The sequence below is a fragment of the Pongo pygmaeus genome, chromosome 18, assembly GCF_028885625.2.
Source record: "Pongo pygmaeus isolate AG05252 chromosome 18, NHGRI_mPonPyg2-v2.0_pri, whole genome shotgun sequence".
Taxonomy (NCBI): Eukaryota; Metazoa; Chordata; class Mammalia; order Primates; family Hominidae; genus Pongo; species Pongo pygmaeus.
Genome location: NC_072391.2, coordinates 483,792 through 501,014, shown reverse-complemented (window position 1 = coordinate 501,014; position 17,223 = coordinate 483,792). Strand labels below are relative to the sequence as shown.

Sequence of the window (17,223 nt, the reverse complement as noted above, 5' to 3'; positions counted from 1 at the left end):
CTCCCCCACTCCGTAAACCCTCACCACCCGCTGCGGCGTTCAAAAGGTACAAACAGGTGTAGTCCCTGCGGCCACCCCCATCCCCACCCCTGCCTCTCCTCCTCCAAGATCAACCAGTGTAGCCGGTGCTGGATCATTCCAGACATTCGATGTCTTTGACACACACAAATGAAACGTGTTTTTCTCCCTTTTCTACACAAATGGTAGAGCTCTGAACACACTGTTCTGCCTGTTCCTTTCTTGCAGCTACTGCTGCATCTGGTAGACCATTTCTAAGCAGCACAGCGCTTCCTGGCTTTCCTGTTTCGGCCACGCTCTGTCTCGTCTAGACCCCGTATGAATGATTTGAATGTCCCACCGGCCAGTGACACGCATGTAGGCGGTGCCACATTGACTCACTGGACGCATGCAGTGTGCCACTTCCGTGAACGTATCTGGAGGGAAAACTCAGAGGTGGAATTCCCGAGGGAAGGGCATTGCTGCTGCTACTTCAGTGGACAAGTCTGGGGGTTCCCATGAGGCCACAGTCACCTGTTAGTACAGTTTTTATTTGCCAATGTGTTAGATGAAAGGAAAAAAGGTCACTTTAATGGGGTTTTCCTTTAATTTTTTTTTTTTTTTTTTACTTTTTTACCCTCACATCCTGGGAAGGACACTTTAGTGTTTTGTTTTTGTTTTTGTTTTTTGAGACGGAGTCTCGCTCTGTTGCCCAGGCGGGAGTGCAGTGGCGCGATCTTGGCTCACTGCAACCTCCGCTTCCCGGGTTCAGGCGATTCTCCGGCCTCAGCCTCCGGAGTAGCTGGAGTAGTTTTTAATTTGCATTTCTGCTTTGAGGGAGGAGGATCAGCGTATCCCTGGCAGCTGTCCTTCAGTATTTTCTACCGGAGCATTTCTATGATTGATTTACAGTTGTTTATTACTGCGCTGTTACTAGTCTTATTAAGGTGAGCTCTGTGATGTGAGCTGCAAGCAGTGTCCCCCACCTCCCAGTTGGGGGCTCGTCTTTTTGACTTCCCTTATGCAGTTTGGCTTTGCAGACGCCCCCACTCCCCTCCCACCCACGACGCGGTGGAACTTCTGGATTCTGTGCCACGCTTGGAAAAGCCGCCGTGGCCCTAAGACGGAAAAATCTTCCCCGAGTTTTGTAGGCTTTATCGCTTCCTTTTTTCGGCTTAAATCTTACATGGTGGGAATCCATCCCGGTGCGAAGCGCCAGGAGTTGATGCCACGCACCCGTCTGAACCGCCACCCCGATCGGGTACTACAGTCCCTAAACACAAGCAGCCTTCTCGTCTGTGCATAAAAGCGTGGATCTGACACGCACCTGCAGCGGCTCTGCGGCATGAAGGCCGGCCCGGGGGTCCCCGTGCTGAGGCGCCTGGCTCAGGCCCACGCGCGCCGGGCAGGGCAGGGCGCGGGTTCCTCTCGGTCCCAGGCGGAGGTCGGCGCCTCTGCGCCCCGCGGGTTCCCCGAGCCCGCCACGGAGGTCCCGGCCGAGCTGAGCTGGGACTCAGCGAACCGGCGGGGAAGCCCCGCGGAGCCCACGCCTCGGGGAGAATTTCCTGCGTGTTCCGAGCGCGCCCGGCGCGACCTCTCCGCCCTGGGACTCCGTCCCGCGCCCTCCCTCCAGCGTCCCCCAGCGCGCCCCCTCCAGCGTCCCCCCAGACCCCGCGCGCCCCGCTCTGTCCCCCGCGCGCCCCGCTCTGTCCCCCGCGCGCCCCGCTCTGTCCCCCGCGCGCCCCGCTCTGTCCCCCGCGCGCCCCACGTGACCCCTCCCCCCCCAGCGCCCGGCGTCCGCGCCCCCCCGGTCCCGTCCCCCGACCCCGCCCGCGCTCTCCCCGCTCGGCCTGCGGGGCGGGGCCTGCGGGCGGAAGTGCCCGGGGCGACGGCGGCGGGGACCGGCCGGGCCATGGGCGCCGGGGGCAGAGGCGGCGGTGGCCGCGGAGGCGGCAGAGGCTGCCCGGGCGGCGGCGGGGGCTGGCGGCGCGGGACGCGGGCCGGGTAGCGCTGGGCCGAGCGCGGAGCCATGGGCCGGGCTGGCACCGGGACCGGGGGCGAGGCGGTGGCCGCGGTGGTGGCGGGGCCGCTGCTGCTGCTACTGCTCGCCCGGCCCCCGCCTGCCTCCGCCGGCGACAGCGGGAAGAGCGGTGAGCGGGGGGCGCGGGCGCCATCGGGGGCGTGGGGCCGGGGCTGCGGGCGGGGCGGGATTGTGACACCCCCGGCGCACCTGTGCGCTCATCTGGCGCCGGCGCGGGGCTGGGGTCCCCGCCGCGGGTTGGGGGCGCACAGTGGCCCTTTGCGGCGCTTCGTGTCCGAGGGGTCGAGGCGGACGGGACCCCGCGCTTCCTCCTCGGTCCCCCGAACGGGGTTGGGCCACATCGGCCCCTGGAGCGCCCTCTCCCCTCCCTCCCCCTCCCAGAGCGCTCAGGTCCGGCACGCCCGGCGCACTCGGTGCAGGGAAGTGGAGGGGCCCAGGGGACTCTGCCCGGGACTCCAGCTGGGAGGAGTGGCTGGGCCGTGAGCTCACCGGCCCGGTCCGGCCTGAGAGAGGGGCAGAGCCGGGAGAAAGTTGTTACACCCTGGAGCGGGGGCCCGTGGGCGTCATGGCTCCGGCCCTTCCACAGTGACCACCAGCCCTGGTACAGCCACTTCCTACCGCCGGCCGGGCTTCTGGGAGGAGGGACTCCCAGCTGGCGGAAGAGGGGCTGAGGAAAGGCCGCCCCTCTCCCCTCTTGTTCGGAAACTCGCCGGGCTCCCTTTGCATTTCTGTTCCCTGAGGGTCCCCGTCCCTGATTGAGGTCCAAGGAGGCGGCTGGACCAGGGAGAAGGTGTTTTGCCCTTCCAGGGTCTGCACGGGGTAGGGACATGGGTGTGGAGACCGTCAGGCCTTGGCCACCCTGAGATGGTGAGGACTTGCCCCGGCCTCTGGCCTGGGACTCTGAGGGGCCGTGTCCTTGCCGGCCGGCTGGAAGGGCCCACACGTCCCCAGCCACTCGGGTGCCCAGGTGCCCAGCAGCTGATCGGGTGCTGTTCCCCGACTTCCCGGCCCCCAGCCCCTCCCCCGCCCCTGAAATAATGCTTTGAGCTCCTGTTTCTTTCGGGGGCTGTGCCTCCTGCTTTCTGAGCTTGGCACAACTAGAGATGAAGGGCAGTTTTCCCTGAGGACTGTGCCCCGGATTAAATTGCTCCATGGCCGGGCGCGAAGCTCACGCCTGCAATCCCAGCACTTTGGGAGGCTGAGGCAGGCGGATCACCTGAGGTCAGGAGTTCGAGACCAGCCTGACCAACATGGAGAAACCCCCGTCTCTACTAAAAATACAACATTAGCCGGCAGTGGTGGCGCATGCCTGTAGTCCCAGCTACTCGGGAGGCTGAGGCAGGAGAATCGCTTGAACCCGGGAGGCAGAGGTTGCGGTGAGCCGAAGTCGCTCCATTGCACTCCAGCCTGGGCAACAGAGTGAGACTCCATCTCAAGAAAAAAAAAAAAAAAGAAAGAAAAAAAATAACCTGGGTGTGGTAATGTGAGCCTGTGGTTCCAGTTACATAGGAGGCTGAGGCTGCAGTGAGCTGTGTTCATGGCACTGCACTCTAGCCTGGGTGACAGTGAGACCCTCAAAAATACCAAAACCTTACTCCGCTGGAAACTGGCAAAAGAAATTCTCCTGTCTCAGAACTCAGGCCTGGTGAGGGGTTCCTGGGAGATGGAACACCTGCGTGTGGGCAGTGGAGAGGCCTGGTGTGCTGGCTCAGCCCCTCACTCCTCCCAGCCTGCCGAAGAGTCAGTGCTCTGTGGCGTTTTGGTTGGTCAGGGTCTCCCATGGGTGCCTGTCATGGTTTGGAGGACATGGGTCTGTGGTCTTCACTCAGGTTCCCAGGACAGGGCCAGGGACTTGCATTCCCACCTTCCCCACCCAGCCCTGTGTCCGTGGAGGGGCTGTGGGGCAGGCAGGGGGGTGTGTAGCTGGCCTTCCTCACCCTGTGGTCTCCTCGGGCTCAGAGCACCCCTAACAGCCTGGTATGTGTGGGCGACTTGGGCAGGGAGCTTGGGCTGCAGAGCCCTGGGAGAGGCCCGGAGGGGCTGTGAGCCCTGGGAGTCCGGGACTGGGTGTTAGGACAACCTTGAACAGATCTCTTATCTCTGTGTACCTGCTGAAACTTCACAGCCACCAGCTGGGTTCTAGGCGCCCTCAGGCTGGCGCTCCAGGGCCAGAGGGGCTGAGGGCTTTGCCCCAGCAGCCCAGGGGCTGTGTGCTGCAGGTGGCCTCCCCTGCCTGCCCCCGCAGAGGCCGGCTCTCTCCGGGACACCGTGGTCCTGGGGGGCTGTCCTGCTTCAGCTCCCAGCACTTGAGCTTTCTTTGCCCACATTATCAGGCCACAGCCTGGTGGGTGGGACCTGGTAGCCAGCAGACACCTGGAAAGCCTGGAGTGCGTCGTGGGTGGAGCCTGCCCCTGCCCCTGCCCAGCCCCCACTCCAGGCTCCCCTGGAGCTTGGCCTGGATTTGCCGACAGGCTGCTGTTGGCAGGTGTATCGTTTCTTCGGGTGCCTCTATGGGAGGATCACGAGGCTGGCAGGAGATCCCGCTGCTCACCTGTCTCCCTCCTCAGGAGGGGCCTGGGCCTGAGCCAGCCACTCTCCAGTGAGACCTAGGCAGGGTTCCTGAGCATGCGGGGACTGAGAGCTGCAGCAGAGGGGAGGGTGCCGCCCCCTGCTGGGTCCACTGTGCATTTCCTCCTGAAGTCTTTGTCGTTAATAAACCTCGGAGGGAGGGGCCCCCGGTGGGACGTGCTCTCCACCCTGACCTACCCAGGAGAAGGCTGGGACCCGGGGAGGGAAGGATACCCAAGGGCATGAGGCTGGAGCTGGCACGGGAGCTGGGGGTAAGAGCTGAGTCCTCGCTTGGGGCCATGAGCAGGATGTCTCCCACGGGCCCTTCTCCATCCCCGCACCAGGCGTGGGTGCGTTCCCTGAGGACAGTTAGGAGCCTTGCCCGCTTGTAACGCAGAGGGCAGCTGTCCCCTTGTTCTCATGGCTGGCCAAGCTTCTGGCCTGGGTCCCTCCCACATGCAGGATCTCCCTCTGGGTAAAGGGAATTTGGGCTCTGGTCTGGCCGTATCCAAAGACATCATAGCCCAAGCAGGCAGCCAACCCATCCATGGATGGAGATGTGGGAAGCTGAGAGGAGGTGGGAGGACCGTGCCTTGGTATCCAGGGCATCTGTGATGAGGGGCTGGGGCTCCTTCCTGACACCTGCTGGGTCCTTCAGCTTCGACCTGGGTTGGCCATGGGGAGTGGGGTCTTCTAAGGTTGGAGGCAGTTCGGGTGGCGATGGGTGCTGAGGTGCCCTAGTGGGGTCTTCTAAGGTTAGAGGGGGTCTGGGTGGCGATGGCAGTGCGGGTGGCAATGGCTGTGCGGGTGGCGATGGCACTGCGGGTGGCGATGGCTGCTGAGGCACCGTGCGGCTTGTTTGGAAGCTGCTGCAGTGAGGCGGCAGCTGTGAAAAGACCCAGATGCTAGGAGGGTGGGATGTAGGCCATCTGGGGAGGGACAGCAGAGGATCTGGCTGAGGGGCCAGAGGGTGGCCGTGACCTTTGCCAAGGTCAGAGTTGGTGTGCCAAGATCTCCAGGTGGGTCCCCGGGGGCTTCCAGCCCTTTCCGTCTGGGGGACTCGTCCTCCCCATCTGCGGCCCCGGAGGAGGGCTCCCGGCCTGGCTGACGCCTCCTTCTCCTCACAGAGGTAGGGCTGGTGTCCGAGCACTTCTCGCAGGCCCCGCAGAGGCTGTCCTTCTACAGCTGGTACGGCAGTGCCAGGCTCTTCCGCTTCCGCGTGCCCCCAGACACCGTGCTTCTGCGCTGGCTACTGCAGGTCTCCCGGGAGAGCGGCGCCGCCTGCACCGACGCAGAGATCACCGTGTAGGTGGCTGCCCGCCCGCCTGCCCGCCCTCCCGCGCCTGGCCAAGCCCTGTGCCTGAACCCGGTGCTGCTCTCCCGTCTCCAGGCACTTCCGTTCCGGCGCCCCTCCGGTCATCAACCCACTGGGCACCAGCTTCCCGGATGACACCGTGGTGCAGCCCTCCTTCCAGGTCAGGGTGCCGCTGAGCGCCGCACCGCTAAGCAATGCCTCCGTCAACGTTTCCCACCCGGCCCCCGGGGACTGGTTCGTGGCCGCCCACCTGCCCCCGTCATCCCAGAAGATCGAGTTGAAGGTGAGGGGTGCTGCCCTCCGGGATGGAGGCAGAGAACCTCATGGCGATGGCCTGTCCCTGCCGTTCACCTCTTTGGGGTGGTCCTTGCTCTAGGCTCCACGCTGCACTCCAGGGCCAGCCCTGCTCCCTGCATGCCTGGGGTGTCTGGGGGGACCCTGCCCTCACACCTGCATTCTCCAACACCGCCCCTGCCCACACCTGTTCTTTCCCTAGGGCTTGGCTCCCACCTGTGCCTACGTCTTCCAGCCTGAACTGCTGGTCACACGGGTGGTCGAGATTTCCATCTTGGAGCCGGATGTGCCCCTTCCACAGACCCTCCTCTCCCATCCCAGCTACCTCAAGTGAGTGGGGGCCTGGGGGGCAGCCCGGCTCTGCCCTCCGGCCCCCCCTCAGATTTGGTGGAGTGGGTGCGAGAGCCTGGCTCTGAGCCCTGGGGTTGGGCTGGGAAGTGGTCCAGATGCCTGGTCCCCTTTGGCCCCCACCAGAGCGAGCTGAGGAACGGCAGAGCCTAGGCACGCTGCATCCCTGGGCTGAGGAATGGCAGAGCCTGAGCCAGCTGTGTCCCCTCGTGCAGGGTCTTTGTCCCCGATTACACGCGGGAGCTTCTGCTGGAGCTGCGGGACTGTGTGTCCAATGGGAGCCTGGGCTGCCCCGTGCGTCTCACCGTGGGCCCGGTCACCCTGCCTAGCAACTTCCAGAAGGTGCTCACCTGTACCGGTGCCCCCTGGCCCTGCCGCCTGCTGCTGCCCTCACCGCCCTGGGACCAGTGGCTGCAAGTGACAGCTGAGAGCCTGGTGGGGCCCCTTGGGACAGTGGTTTTCAGTGCTGTAGCTGCCCTCACAGGTGGGCCGCACAAGGACTAGAGGGATGGCCCTGCCCCTCCCCAGATCCCCAGACTTTCCTCCAACCAAACCCCTTGTCCTCTCGGCAGCTTGCAGGCCACGGAGTGTGACCGTCCAGTCCCTTCTGCAGAGCAGCCAAAACCAGAGCTTCAACGCCTCCTCTGGTCTGCTGTCCCCGAGCCCCGACCACCAGGACCTGGGCAGGAGTGGCAGGGTGGACCGCAGCCCCTTCTGTCTCACAAACTACCCAGTCATGCGGGAGGACATGGACGTGGTGTCCGTGCACTTCCAGCCCCTGGACAGGGTCTCGGTGAGGGTGTGTCCGGACACACCCTCCGTGATGCGGCTGCGCCTGAACACCGGCATGGACAGCGGGGGTTCCCTCACCGTCTCCCTGCGGGCCAACAAGGTACCTGCTGTCTGCAAGCGGCCTGTGGCCTGGGCTTTGGCAGGGCGGTGGGCAACCCCTGCAGGCCTCCTCATTTACCTTGGCACTGGGACAGGCAGCACAGTGACACCAGCAGGCACGGGCCAAGGCAGGGGCCCATGTTGGGGGGGCCTCCCCTGCTGGGCAGCCTTGCTCCTGTCAGCAGGCCCCAGGGCTGTGGGGTAGCTCGGGTCAGAGGTGGGGTGGAGGCAGGATGTCCCAGGGCCCGGGGAGGAAGGGTCCCGGTGCGACCTGGGCCTACAGGAGTCTCAGAGAAAGGCACCAGCACCGGCCCGGCACGGTGGCTCCCACCTGTAATCCCAGCACTTTGGGAGGCCGAGGCGGGCGGATCACGAGGTCAGGAGATTGAGACCATCCTGGCTAACACGGTGAAACCCCGTCTCTACCAAAAATACAAAAATTAGCAGGGCGTGGTGGCGGGTGCCTGCAGTCCCAGCTACTCGGGAGGCTGAGGCAGGAGAATGGCGTGAACCCAGGGGCGGAGCTTGCGGTGAGCCGAGATGGCACCACTGCACTCCAGCCTGGGCGACAGAGTGAGACTCCATCTCAGAAAAAAAAAAAAAAGAAAGGCACCAGCACCAGGCTGAGCTGGCACGTGGGGCAGATGACCCCACTGTGGCCAGGGGCTGCTGGGGCTGAGCCGGCACTGCCTCCCTTTCCAGACGGAGATGCGGAACGAGACCGTCATAGTGGCCTGCGTGAATGCTGCCTCGCCCTTCCTTGGCTTCAACACTTCGCTCAACTGCACCACAGGTATGATGGGCAGGCATCACTATCAGCGTGGCCCTGGCCAGCCCCCCACCCCGGCCTCCTCTGATGGGGCCCTCTGGCTCCCCTGCAGCCTTCTTCCAGGGCTACCCCTTGTCTCTGAGCGCCTGGTCTCGCAGGGCCAACCTCATCATCCCCTACCCAGAGACAGACAACTGGTACCTCTCCCTGCAGCTCATGTGCCCTGAGAATGCTGAGTAAGTAAATCTAGGGCAGAGACGGGGGTCAGGTACCCTGTCATTTCACTCAGGACCACAGGCCAGGCTGCCTGAGGTTGGCATTCGGAGTGACCCAGCTAGAGGGGTGCTTCCTCCAGGGCTGCTGAATGCTGGAGGCCCCAATGCTGGGTTCTCATGTCTGTCAGCCTGTTGGGAGCGCTGGTGGCAGCTGGGCTGTCAGATCACTGCACCAGCTTTCCTGTGGCCCCTTCCTCAAAGGGAGTGTGAGCAGGCTGTGGTCCATGTGGAGACCACCTTGTACCTGGTGCCCTGTTTGAACGATTGTGGACCCTACGGCCAGTGCCTCCTGCTCCGCAGACACAGCTACCTGTATGCCAGCTGCAGCTGCAAGGCAGGTGAGTGCCAGGGCCCCGCACGCCCCGAGACACTGCTGCTGTTGGCTTCCAGTGCTGTGCCGTGCCTTTCCCCTGGGGGAGCGCTGCAAGGGGCTGGAGAGAGACCCCTGCAGAGTAATGCAGGGGCAAAGCCTCCTCCCCACTCCCCCATTCCCCACCAACAATCCGTCTGCCTGGCACAGGCACCAGGTATCCCCAGGGGGTGGTACTGCCTCCTGACCTTGGACCCCGCCCGCCGTGCCTACCCTGCTTGCTCCTGGGTGAGGAAGGGGCTTCTCTGCAGGGTCCTGGGTGAGGGGTGGGCCCTGAGGTTCAGCAGCACCCCCAGCCTCCGCCCCGGGGTTTTGTGCCCGCAGGCTGGCGTGGGTGGAGCTGCACGGACAACAGCACAGCCCAGACGGTGGCCCAGCAGAGGGTGGCCGCACTGCTGCTCACGCTCAGCAACCTCATGTTCCTGGCCCCCATCGCCGTCTCAGTGCAGCGATTCTTCCTGGTGGAGGCCTCCGTCTACGCCTACACCATGTTCTTCTCCACGGTAGGCCGGCCCCTCCTGTGGGGACGTGGGGTGGGAGGGCAGGACCGCGCTCACAGAGCCTCCCCACAGTTCTACCATGCCTGCGATCAGCCCGGGGAGGCGGTGCTGTGCATCCTCAGCTACGACACGCTGCAGTACTGCGACTTCCTTGGCTCCGGGGCAGCCATCTGGGTCACCATCCTGTGCATGGCGCGGTTCAAGACGGTCCTGAAATATGTGAGCGGCCCTCGACGGGGGCGTGGGCTCCGGGGGAGCAGGGCCCCCAAGTGCAGCCCGCAAAAGGCAGTACCGTGGGAGAGGCCTGACCTGGCACTGGGCACGGCCCCTGGAAACCTCACGTCTCGGCCGAGCGTGGTGGCTCACACCTGTAATCCCAACACTTGCGGGAGGATCCCATGAGGCCAGGGGTTCAAGAGCAGCCTGGGCTGTACAAAAAATCGAAAAGTTAGCCGCGCGTAGTGGTGCACGCCTGTGGTCCCAGCCACTTGGGAGACTAAGGTGGGAGGATCGCTTGATCCCAGGCGTTGGAGGCGTTGGAGTGAGCCGAGGTCACGGCACTGCACTCCAGCCTGGGCGACAAAAGAAAAGAGAAACCTCATGTCTTCTGTGATGCCACCCGGAGATGCGGGTCTGAGACCCCGCGGGCAGTTGTGAGGGGGCAGTGCCGGCTGGAGGATGGCACGAAGGCAGGTGGTAGCCAGGGGATGCCAGGCCCCCTACCCTCGAGAAGCCCCCACCCATGCTCCCTGGGTCCTTGGTGCCAAGGATGCTTTGGGGACTCTGTGGCAGCTGGCCCTGGCATGGGGAGACTCATGCCCTGGGCTTGTGAGCTGCATGCTCTGCCCTCCCGTCTGCTCTGGGAACTGCAGGCTGGGTACTGCCCCAAGGGGGTGCCCATGGGAGCCCCACAGCCAGGGCAGAGGGGAGGCTGGGAAGCACCAGGGTCCTGCAGGGCTCAGTGCAGGGCCTGAACCTGCAGATAGGCGGAGAACTGTAGGCTGTGGGCAGAGGTGTCTGATGGAGACTGGGGGGTGGGAGCCCCTCCCCATGGATCAGTGGGTGGGAGACTGAAGCCACCCTGATGGGGGACTCCTAGAAACCCAGGGGTACAGGGGCTAGTGAGTGTGTGGGTACAGAGCTGCCATATGTGTCTGTCCAGTTTGTGTGAGCACCATCTAATCCCCCAGAGGTGCCTGCCTGGCCACATTCACCTGTGGATGCAATACAGAAGCTGAAGGAGGGGTGTGTCCCTGCCGGCTGGCAGAGCTAGTCTGAGGGTGGCAGAGCTAGTCAGAGGCTGGCAGAGCTAGTCTGAGGGTGGCAGCAGCTCTGAGGGGGCAGGCAGAGGTGCTGTGGGGCCGTGGGGTACGTTTGCTCCTGCTGGGCCTTGAGCCCTCAGAGACGTCCCTGCAGTCATCCCTGTGTCTTGCGCAGGTGCTGTTTCTTCTGGGTACACTGGTCATCGCCATGTCCTTGCAGCTGGACCGCAGGGGCATCTGGAACATGCTGGGGCCCTGCCTCTTTGCCTTCGTGATCATGGCCTCCATGTGGGTAAGGAGCTGGGCTGGCTGGCACTGCTGCCCAGATGCTCGGAGAAGAGAGCCTGGCCCCTTGCTCTGGCCACGTTCCTGGTCCTGCTCCAATCAGTGAATGCCCGTATCTGCTGGGGGTTGTCATGGCACCCACAGAGGCCCAGCATGGCTGTGTCCCTGAGGCCTGGGCCTGAGGACCAGTGGCCTTGTGCCCTTGAGCCCCCTCGAAGCAGCCCACCCTTGTCGTTCTGCTGCCCAGACCTGGGTAGGCCCCCAGTAACCACTGTATCCGGGCCCTGGGAGCTGCAGCGACCCCACCTGCACTGATACCTGCGTGGCTGTTTTCTCCAGGCTTACCGCTGCGGGCACCGGCGCCAATGCTACCCCACCTCGTGGCAGCGCTGGGCCTTCTACCTCCTGCCCGGCGTCTCCATGTCCTCTGTGGGCATCGCCATCTACACCTCCATGATGACCAGTGACAACTACTACTACACCCACAGCATCTGGCACGTCCTGCTGGCCGGGAGCGCAGCCTTGCTGCTGCCACCACCTGACCAGCCCGCCGAGCCCTGGGCCTGCTCACAGAAATTCCCCTGCCACTATCAGATCTGCAAGAACGATCGGGAGGAACTGTATGCAGTGACGTGACACCGGCCTGGGGACAGCTGCTGCTCTGATGACCTCTTCAGCTAGGAGCTGTATCGAGGGGGAGGCACCCGGTCCAGCCCCGGACAGATTGATTTCCAGCTGAATAAAATTGGCCTACGCACCCTCTTTCTTCCTCCTACTGAAGAGAGAGCCACCCCTCCCTCACACGCACCTCTCCCCGCCAGCTGTCTGCTCGCTGCTGAGGTCCCTCTGCAGATCCCAGCTGCTGTCTGCAGTGGCCCCTGGGGCCTGGGCTTGGTTACCTGGAGACCACAGGTGCCTGTGCGAGGGTGAGGCTGTGTGCTCTGCTGGCCTGTGGGTGGCTAGAGATGGGGAGAAGGACTCCCTATGGTCCTGTTCCCTGGCGAGGCTGTGGTGAGACTCATGGCGCCCAGGAGCCCTGAGCCCACCACTGGGGCTGGGAGCCGTGGACTCCGAGACCCCCGCTCCTGGCCCCTGTGTGGCCCTGATGCCAGCCTGCCTGGGGCATGGAGGATCCCCCTCTGCTGCTGTGGTCATCATAGGGACGGGAGACCGAGGTTTCCCCCAGAGCTGATGGGCACTGGGGATGCAGGCTCCAGCCCCGCCCTTCCCTTTTTCCTGGCTCTGGAGCCTTAGGTCATGAGAAGAGCTTCCTTGGACTGCGGTGCTCTGCTGCTCTGAGGGTTTGGCCCACAAGGAACCCCTACGCAGCCCTGTCCACCCACCCCAGCATTCCTGGGCCCCCTTTTGGGAGCTTCCTCTTGGTCCCAGGAGCTGCGGTGGTGTCTGCCCCCTGCACTGGGCTGTCTCTGTGCCCTGTGGGTGTTCAGGAGACTGGACTGTCTCTGCTCCTCATGCAAGCCTTGTGGGGGAAGCCATGACCAGGAGCAGCACCTGGCCCCTCCCTGAGGCCTGTGAGTGTCCGGGATCCGCCCTGGAGAAGTGGGTGGCTGAGACCCGGGTGGGGCCCTCCTTCCCTTGGCTCTGGGGGCTTCCCTTCTGGGTCTTGTCCGGGATATGGCCTTCCTGAAGGTCTTACCTCCCCCAGCCGCCCTGCGCTTGACCACCAAAGCAATCTCTAAGTTTATAAAGGAGAAACATGTATATATGGGATTTTTTTGGAGTAAAAGAAAATTCTAAGACGTTAAGACATATTTTTATGTAGATCTGATTTATCTGTGATTGGTGAATTTAATATTCTACAGTGATTTTTCAAACTAAACGAGTTTTTACATTTTTTCTGCGCTCCTTCCCGGGTAGGGTAAGTGGGGCCCGGGAGAACAAGCACCGCCCCGCCCGTGCCGCCCTTCGCGGAAACGCCGGGGCCGCACATAGCCAACGGTGCCTTGAGCTGCTGCTGCTGTCTGCGGGGTGTTTTTTACGGTCCCTAAAGGCGGAAGCGGGGGCGGGACGAGGGGGTAGACGGATGGCTTTTGCAGCCAGTCAGCGGTGGAAGGAGGCCCAGGCGCGACACATCGACTTCCGGTTCCGGTGGGCTCTGGGTTCAGCTCCCCGACAGGTGGGCGCGGGCAGGTGGGATGTGGGGGGGCGCCGGGGCAGAAGGGGAGGGGCAGGTGGGTACGGGACAGGGGCCGGAGTGAGAACCGGGGGCCGGGGTAGGGGGTAGGAGGTGAGAGCGGAGGCAGGGGTAGGAGGTGAGAGCCGGGGGCCGGGGTAGGAGGTGAGAGCCGGGGGCCGGGGTAGGGGGTGAGAGCCGGGGGCCGGGGTAGGGGGTGAGAGCCGGGGGCCGGGGTAGGGGGTGAGGGCCGGGGGCCGGGGTAGGGGGTGAGGGCCGGGGGCCGGGGTAGGGGGTGAGGGCCGGGGGCCGGGGTAGGGGGTGAGGGCCGGGGGCCGGGGTAGGGGGTGAGAGCCGGGGGCCGGGGTAGGGGGTGAGGGCCGGGGGCCGGGGTAGGGGGTGAGGGCCGGGGGCCGGGGTAGGGGGTGAGGGCCGGGGGCCGGGGTAGGGGGTGAGGGCCGGGGGCCGGGGTAGGGGGTGAGGGCCGGGGGCCGGGGTAGGGGGTGAGGGCCGGGGGCCGGGGTAGGGGGTGAGGGCCGGGGGCCGGGGTAGGGGGTGAGAGCCGGGGGCCGGGCCAGGCTGCGGTGACTGCGAGCCCCCACCTTCCGCCAGGCTCGCGATGCCTCTACACAAGTATCCCGTGTGGCTCTGGAAGCGGTTGCAGCTACGGGAGGGCATCTGTTCCCGCCTGCCCGGCCACTACCTGCGCTCCCTGGAGGAGGAGCGGACGCCCACTCCCGTGCACTATAGGCCTCACGGGGCCAAGTTCAAGATCAACCCCAAGAACGGGCAGCGGGAGCGTGTGGAGGACGTGCCCATCCCCATCTACTTTCCCCCCGAGTCCCAGCGGGGGTTGTGGGGCGGCGAGGGCTGGATCCGGGGCCAAATATATGCCAACAACGACAAGGTGGGTCGGCAGGCGGGCTTCAGGGGCTCCTCTCAGGGCTTGGCTGTGCCGGCTCTGTGCCGGACGCCCCGGGTACCTGGAGAGACGTGGGTGGGCCCTGGGGATTACAGCCTGCAGGAGACACAGCTCCGGCAAAGGAGCACGCTGAGCAAAGAACCGCAGTTCTGGCAAACAGGACTGATAAATTAGGGGTGAGGTGGGGTGATTCAGGCCGGGGGAGCAACCAGAGGCTGTGGGGAGTCGAGGTAAAGTTAGGATGGGGAGGAGGCCTGTGTGATGAGCAGAGCAGGTGGGGGAGGCGAGCAGAGCTTCGAGGCTGCTTGTGGTGGCCTTCCTGGCGGGACTGCTGAAGCCTCTGGGGAGACTTGTGTCACCTCCAGGTTGGAATGTGACGCCCTGTGAACTGTGGGGTCGCACATGTTTCTGAAACACATGCAGCAACCATGTGACAAGGGCGGGAACGCCCAGCTTGCTGGGGAGCAGCTGACTTCTGGGTACACAGCCAGGACCCGGGTCGGGCTGGGGTGGCACTGGGCTGGGGGCCGGCCCACTCAGCTCCAAGTCCCCAGTCTGACAGCAATGGTTCTGTGATGGAGCCTCCCGGGGGGTGGGGGGCGGTGAGGGCAGTTGCCCTGGGCCCCTCTTGGTCTGTAGAAGAAAGCAGCAGTACTCATGGAGGCTCTGTTGCACCCTCAGCTCTCCAAGAGGCTGAAGAAGGTGTGGAAGCCACAGCTGTTTGAGCGAGAGCTCTACAGTGAGATCCTGGACAAGAAGTTCACAGTGACTGTCACCATGCGGACCCTGGACCTCATCGATGAGGCTTACGGGCTCGACTTTTACATCCTCAAGGCAAGCAGGGTGGGGCGAGTCAGTGCACAGCAGGGTCTGGGATGGGCCAGTCAGACTCAAGGGAGCCCCAGGTCAGCATCACACTGGGGCACGCTGGCATCTGCACAGGAGGGTCACTGGGAAAGCGTGAGTGGGGCCATGCCCCTTTCTGGCCAGCGCCAGTGGCATTTCCTGCCTGCACGAGAGGCTGTCGCTCTGTGGGTGGCTGACTTGCCCATGGGGCCTGAGCGAGCATAGCCGCCCCTTTCCCTGCTCTTGGACTTGCTTCTGTCCTGATCCCACCCCCCGTGCTGGGGTGCTGACGTGGCCCCACCTGGGCCTTCTCTGTCCTGTCCTGGGACCACCAGCGGCTAGAGAGGAGCCAGGTGGGTTGGCTGGAAGGGTAAGCGGGGCCCTGCCACCAGCACCTGGCCCCATGTGAGCCTTCTGCCAGACCCCGAAGGAGGACCTGTGCTCCAAGTTTGGGATGGACCTGAAGCGAGGAATGCTGCTGCGGCTTGCCCGGCAGGACCCCCAGCTGCACCCCGAGGACCCTGAGCGGCGGGCAGCCATCTACGACAAGTACAAGGTGAGGGTTTCCGTCCCGCTCCCTATACCTGGGGCCTCCTGGCCCAGCCCTGGACCTCACCGCCCTTTCCATCTCTGCCTGCCTAGGAATTTGCCATCCCAGAGGAGGAGGCAGAGTGGGTGGGCCTCACGCTGGAGGAGGCCATTGAGAAGCAGAGACTCCTGGAGGAGAAGGTGAGTGTGTGAGCACCAGCCGCTGCTGCCTGCCCAGAGCCTGGTGTTCAGGGTCTGGGAGTGTGCTGCCTTGGAGAGAACCTGCACGAGGGGCTGGTGCACTGGGTGGGCTTGGGGAAGAGCTGCTGCTCTGCATTGCCCACCCAGCGGAGCATGGCCCGCTCCCTCCCCTCGAAGTCCCCACCCTGTCCTGTCCCAGGACCCTCAGTAGGAGAAGTGGGTTCCTGCACGGAGGCTTTGCTCAGCCACCAGCATCCCAGGGTCTGGAGCTTGAGGTAGCTGTCAGGACAGGGAGCCCCTGATGGCATGGCAGCTGGCTGCCCCCATTCCCTCTGTTTATCCACGACCACAGGGATGGGACAGGGGCATGTGTGTGCCTCGGCGTCCCCAAGGGAGGGGGTTCCTCATCTCACCCACAGGGCTCTGCCTTCCAGGGCCTCTGATGTCCCGGTTCCTCTGGGCGGCAGCTGCTGATCCCATCCCCACCGGAACTCCAGCTGCCCTGGGCTTCCCTGGCCTCACCATGAGCCCCTCTCCCCTTCAGGACCCTGTACCCCTGTTCAAGATCTATGTGGCGGAGCTGATCCAGCAGCTGCAGCAGCAGGCACTGTCAGAGCCGGCAGTGGTGCAGAAGAGAGCCAGTGGCCAGTGACCACACAGCTCCTCCATGCCTGACCAACAGGCCCAGCCTTCCCTGCCAGGCCCTTTGCACTGAGGACACAGATCCCGGGGAGCTGTGAGGGCCACCGGTGGGCAGTGGGTGGATCCTGGTTTCGTGTGCTGCCCATGCACCTTCCAGCCCGGGGCCAGCTTGGCAGGGATCCCCAGGAGGCCTGGGCCGCCCAGAGGCTCCTCTCAGGCTGGGCCCCCACGTTTGCGGCAGTGTTCCTTGTGCCTGTGGGGCCGGGAGTGAGTAAAGTCTGGGCCAGGCTGTGTGTGTGTGTGTCTTTGCTTTGAGGACTGGCGTTCTCTTTGGGGATTCTGATTCTGTCACCCCTGCCTTTGCTGCCCCTGAGACCTCGGATGAGCCGTGGGCATTGACTCTGGCTGCCCGTCCCCAGCTGAGCTGCAGAGAGTGAGGTTCGAGTCTGTGTTTTGTGTTTTTTTTTTTTCTTTTCTTTTTTTGAGATGGAGTCTTGCTCAGTCACCCAGGCTGGAGTGCAGTGGCACGATCTCGACTCACTACAACCTCCGCCTCCCGGGTTCAAGTGATTCTCCTGTCTCAGCCTCCTGAGTAGCTGGGATTACAGGCACCCCGCTATCATGTATGGCTAATTGTATTTTAGTAGAGAAGGGGTTTCACCATGTTGGCCAGGCTGGGCTTGAACTCCTGACCTCAGGTGACCCACCTGCCTTGACCTACCAAAGTGGTGGGATACAGGCGCAAGCCACCTCCCCTGGCCGGATTCTGTGTCTTTCTTTCCTCTGGTAGAGGGTCTGGTGTAGCTGGGGGCATCCAGGGGTGCAGCCGAATGAGGCCCATTCCCTCTCCATTGCACATTCCTACCCTTCTCGAACATTCTTCAGAGCAGGGCAACGGAGGCTGTGGCCTGGCTCTGCAGGGACTGGAAGGAACCAGGAGGGGCAGGCTCTCAGAGGGCCCTGCTGGTGCAGGTGCCTGAGTCAGGAGCCTCTCCCTGGTCAGCACTGTCATGGCGAGTGGTACAGAGGTGGGGG

General features: G+C 63.9%; 2 protein-coding genes across 2 annotated transcripts; both read left to right on the top strand.

The window, feature by feature from the left end:
• Positions 1-1,870: 1,870 nt before the first annotated feature.
• Positions 1,871-12,755, top strand: PGAP6 (post-GPI attachment to proteins 6). Its single transcript, XM_054455231.2, has 13 exons — positions 1,871-2,147; positions 5,734-5,911; positions 5,997-6,204; positions 6,418-6,545; positions 6,779-7,047; positions 7,136-7,455; positions 8,157-8,247; positions 8,336-8,459; positions 8,700-8,836; positions 9,193-9,371; positions 9,441-9,587; positions 10,806-10,922; positions 11,255-12,755. The coding sequence occupies exons 1-13, from the start codon at positions 2,027-2,029 to the stop codon at positions 11,549-11,551; spliced, it is 2,316 nt and encodes a 771-aa protein (XP_054311206.2). The 5' UTR covers positions 1,871-2,026; the 3' UTR covers positions 11,552-12,755.
• Positions 12,756-12,886: 131 nt separating this feature from the next.
• On the top strand, positions 12,887-16,477 carry MRPL28 (mitochondrial ribosomal protein L28). The gene is made up of 6 exons (XM_054455236.2): positions 12,887-13,052; positions 13,662-13,956; positions 14,653-14,805; positions 15,239-15,373; positions 15,460-15,546; positions 16,091-16,477. The coding sequence occupies exons 2-6, from the start codon at positions 13,669-13,671 to the stop codon at positions 16,196-16,198; spliced, it is 771 nt and encodes a 256-aa protein (XP_054311211.1). The 5' UTR covers positions 12,887-13,052; positions 13,662-13,668; the 3' UTR covers positions 16,199-16,477.
• Positions 16,478-17,223: the final 746 nt, after the last annotated feature.

Coding starts and splice junctions, on each gene's coding strand:
- MRPL28 (XM_054455236.2), top strand. CDS start 13,669: ATGCCTCTACACAAGTATCCCGTGTGGCTCTGGAAGCGGTTGCAGCTA. Junction 15,374..15,459: donor CCATCTACGACAAGTACAAG/GTGAGGGTTTCC, acceptor CTGCCTGCCTAG/GAATTTGCCATCCCAGAGGA. Junction 15,547..16,090: donor AGAGACTCCTGGAGGAGAAG/GTGAGTGTGTGA, acceptor TCTCCCCTTCAG/GACCCTGTACCCCTGTTCAA.
- PGAP6 (XM_054455231.2), top strand. CDS start 2,027: ATGGGCCGGGCTGGCACCGGGACCGGGGGCGAGGCGGTGGCCGCGGTG. Junction 6,546..6,778: donor TCCCATCCCAGCTACCTCAA/GTGAGTGGGGGC, acceptor CCCCTCGTGCAG/GGTCTTTGTCCCCGATTACA. Junction 7,048..7,135: donor TGCTGTAGCTGCCCTCACAG/GTGGGCCGCACA, acceptor TCCTCTCGGCAG/CTTGCAGGCCACGGAGTGTG.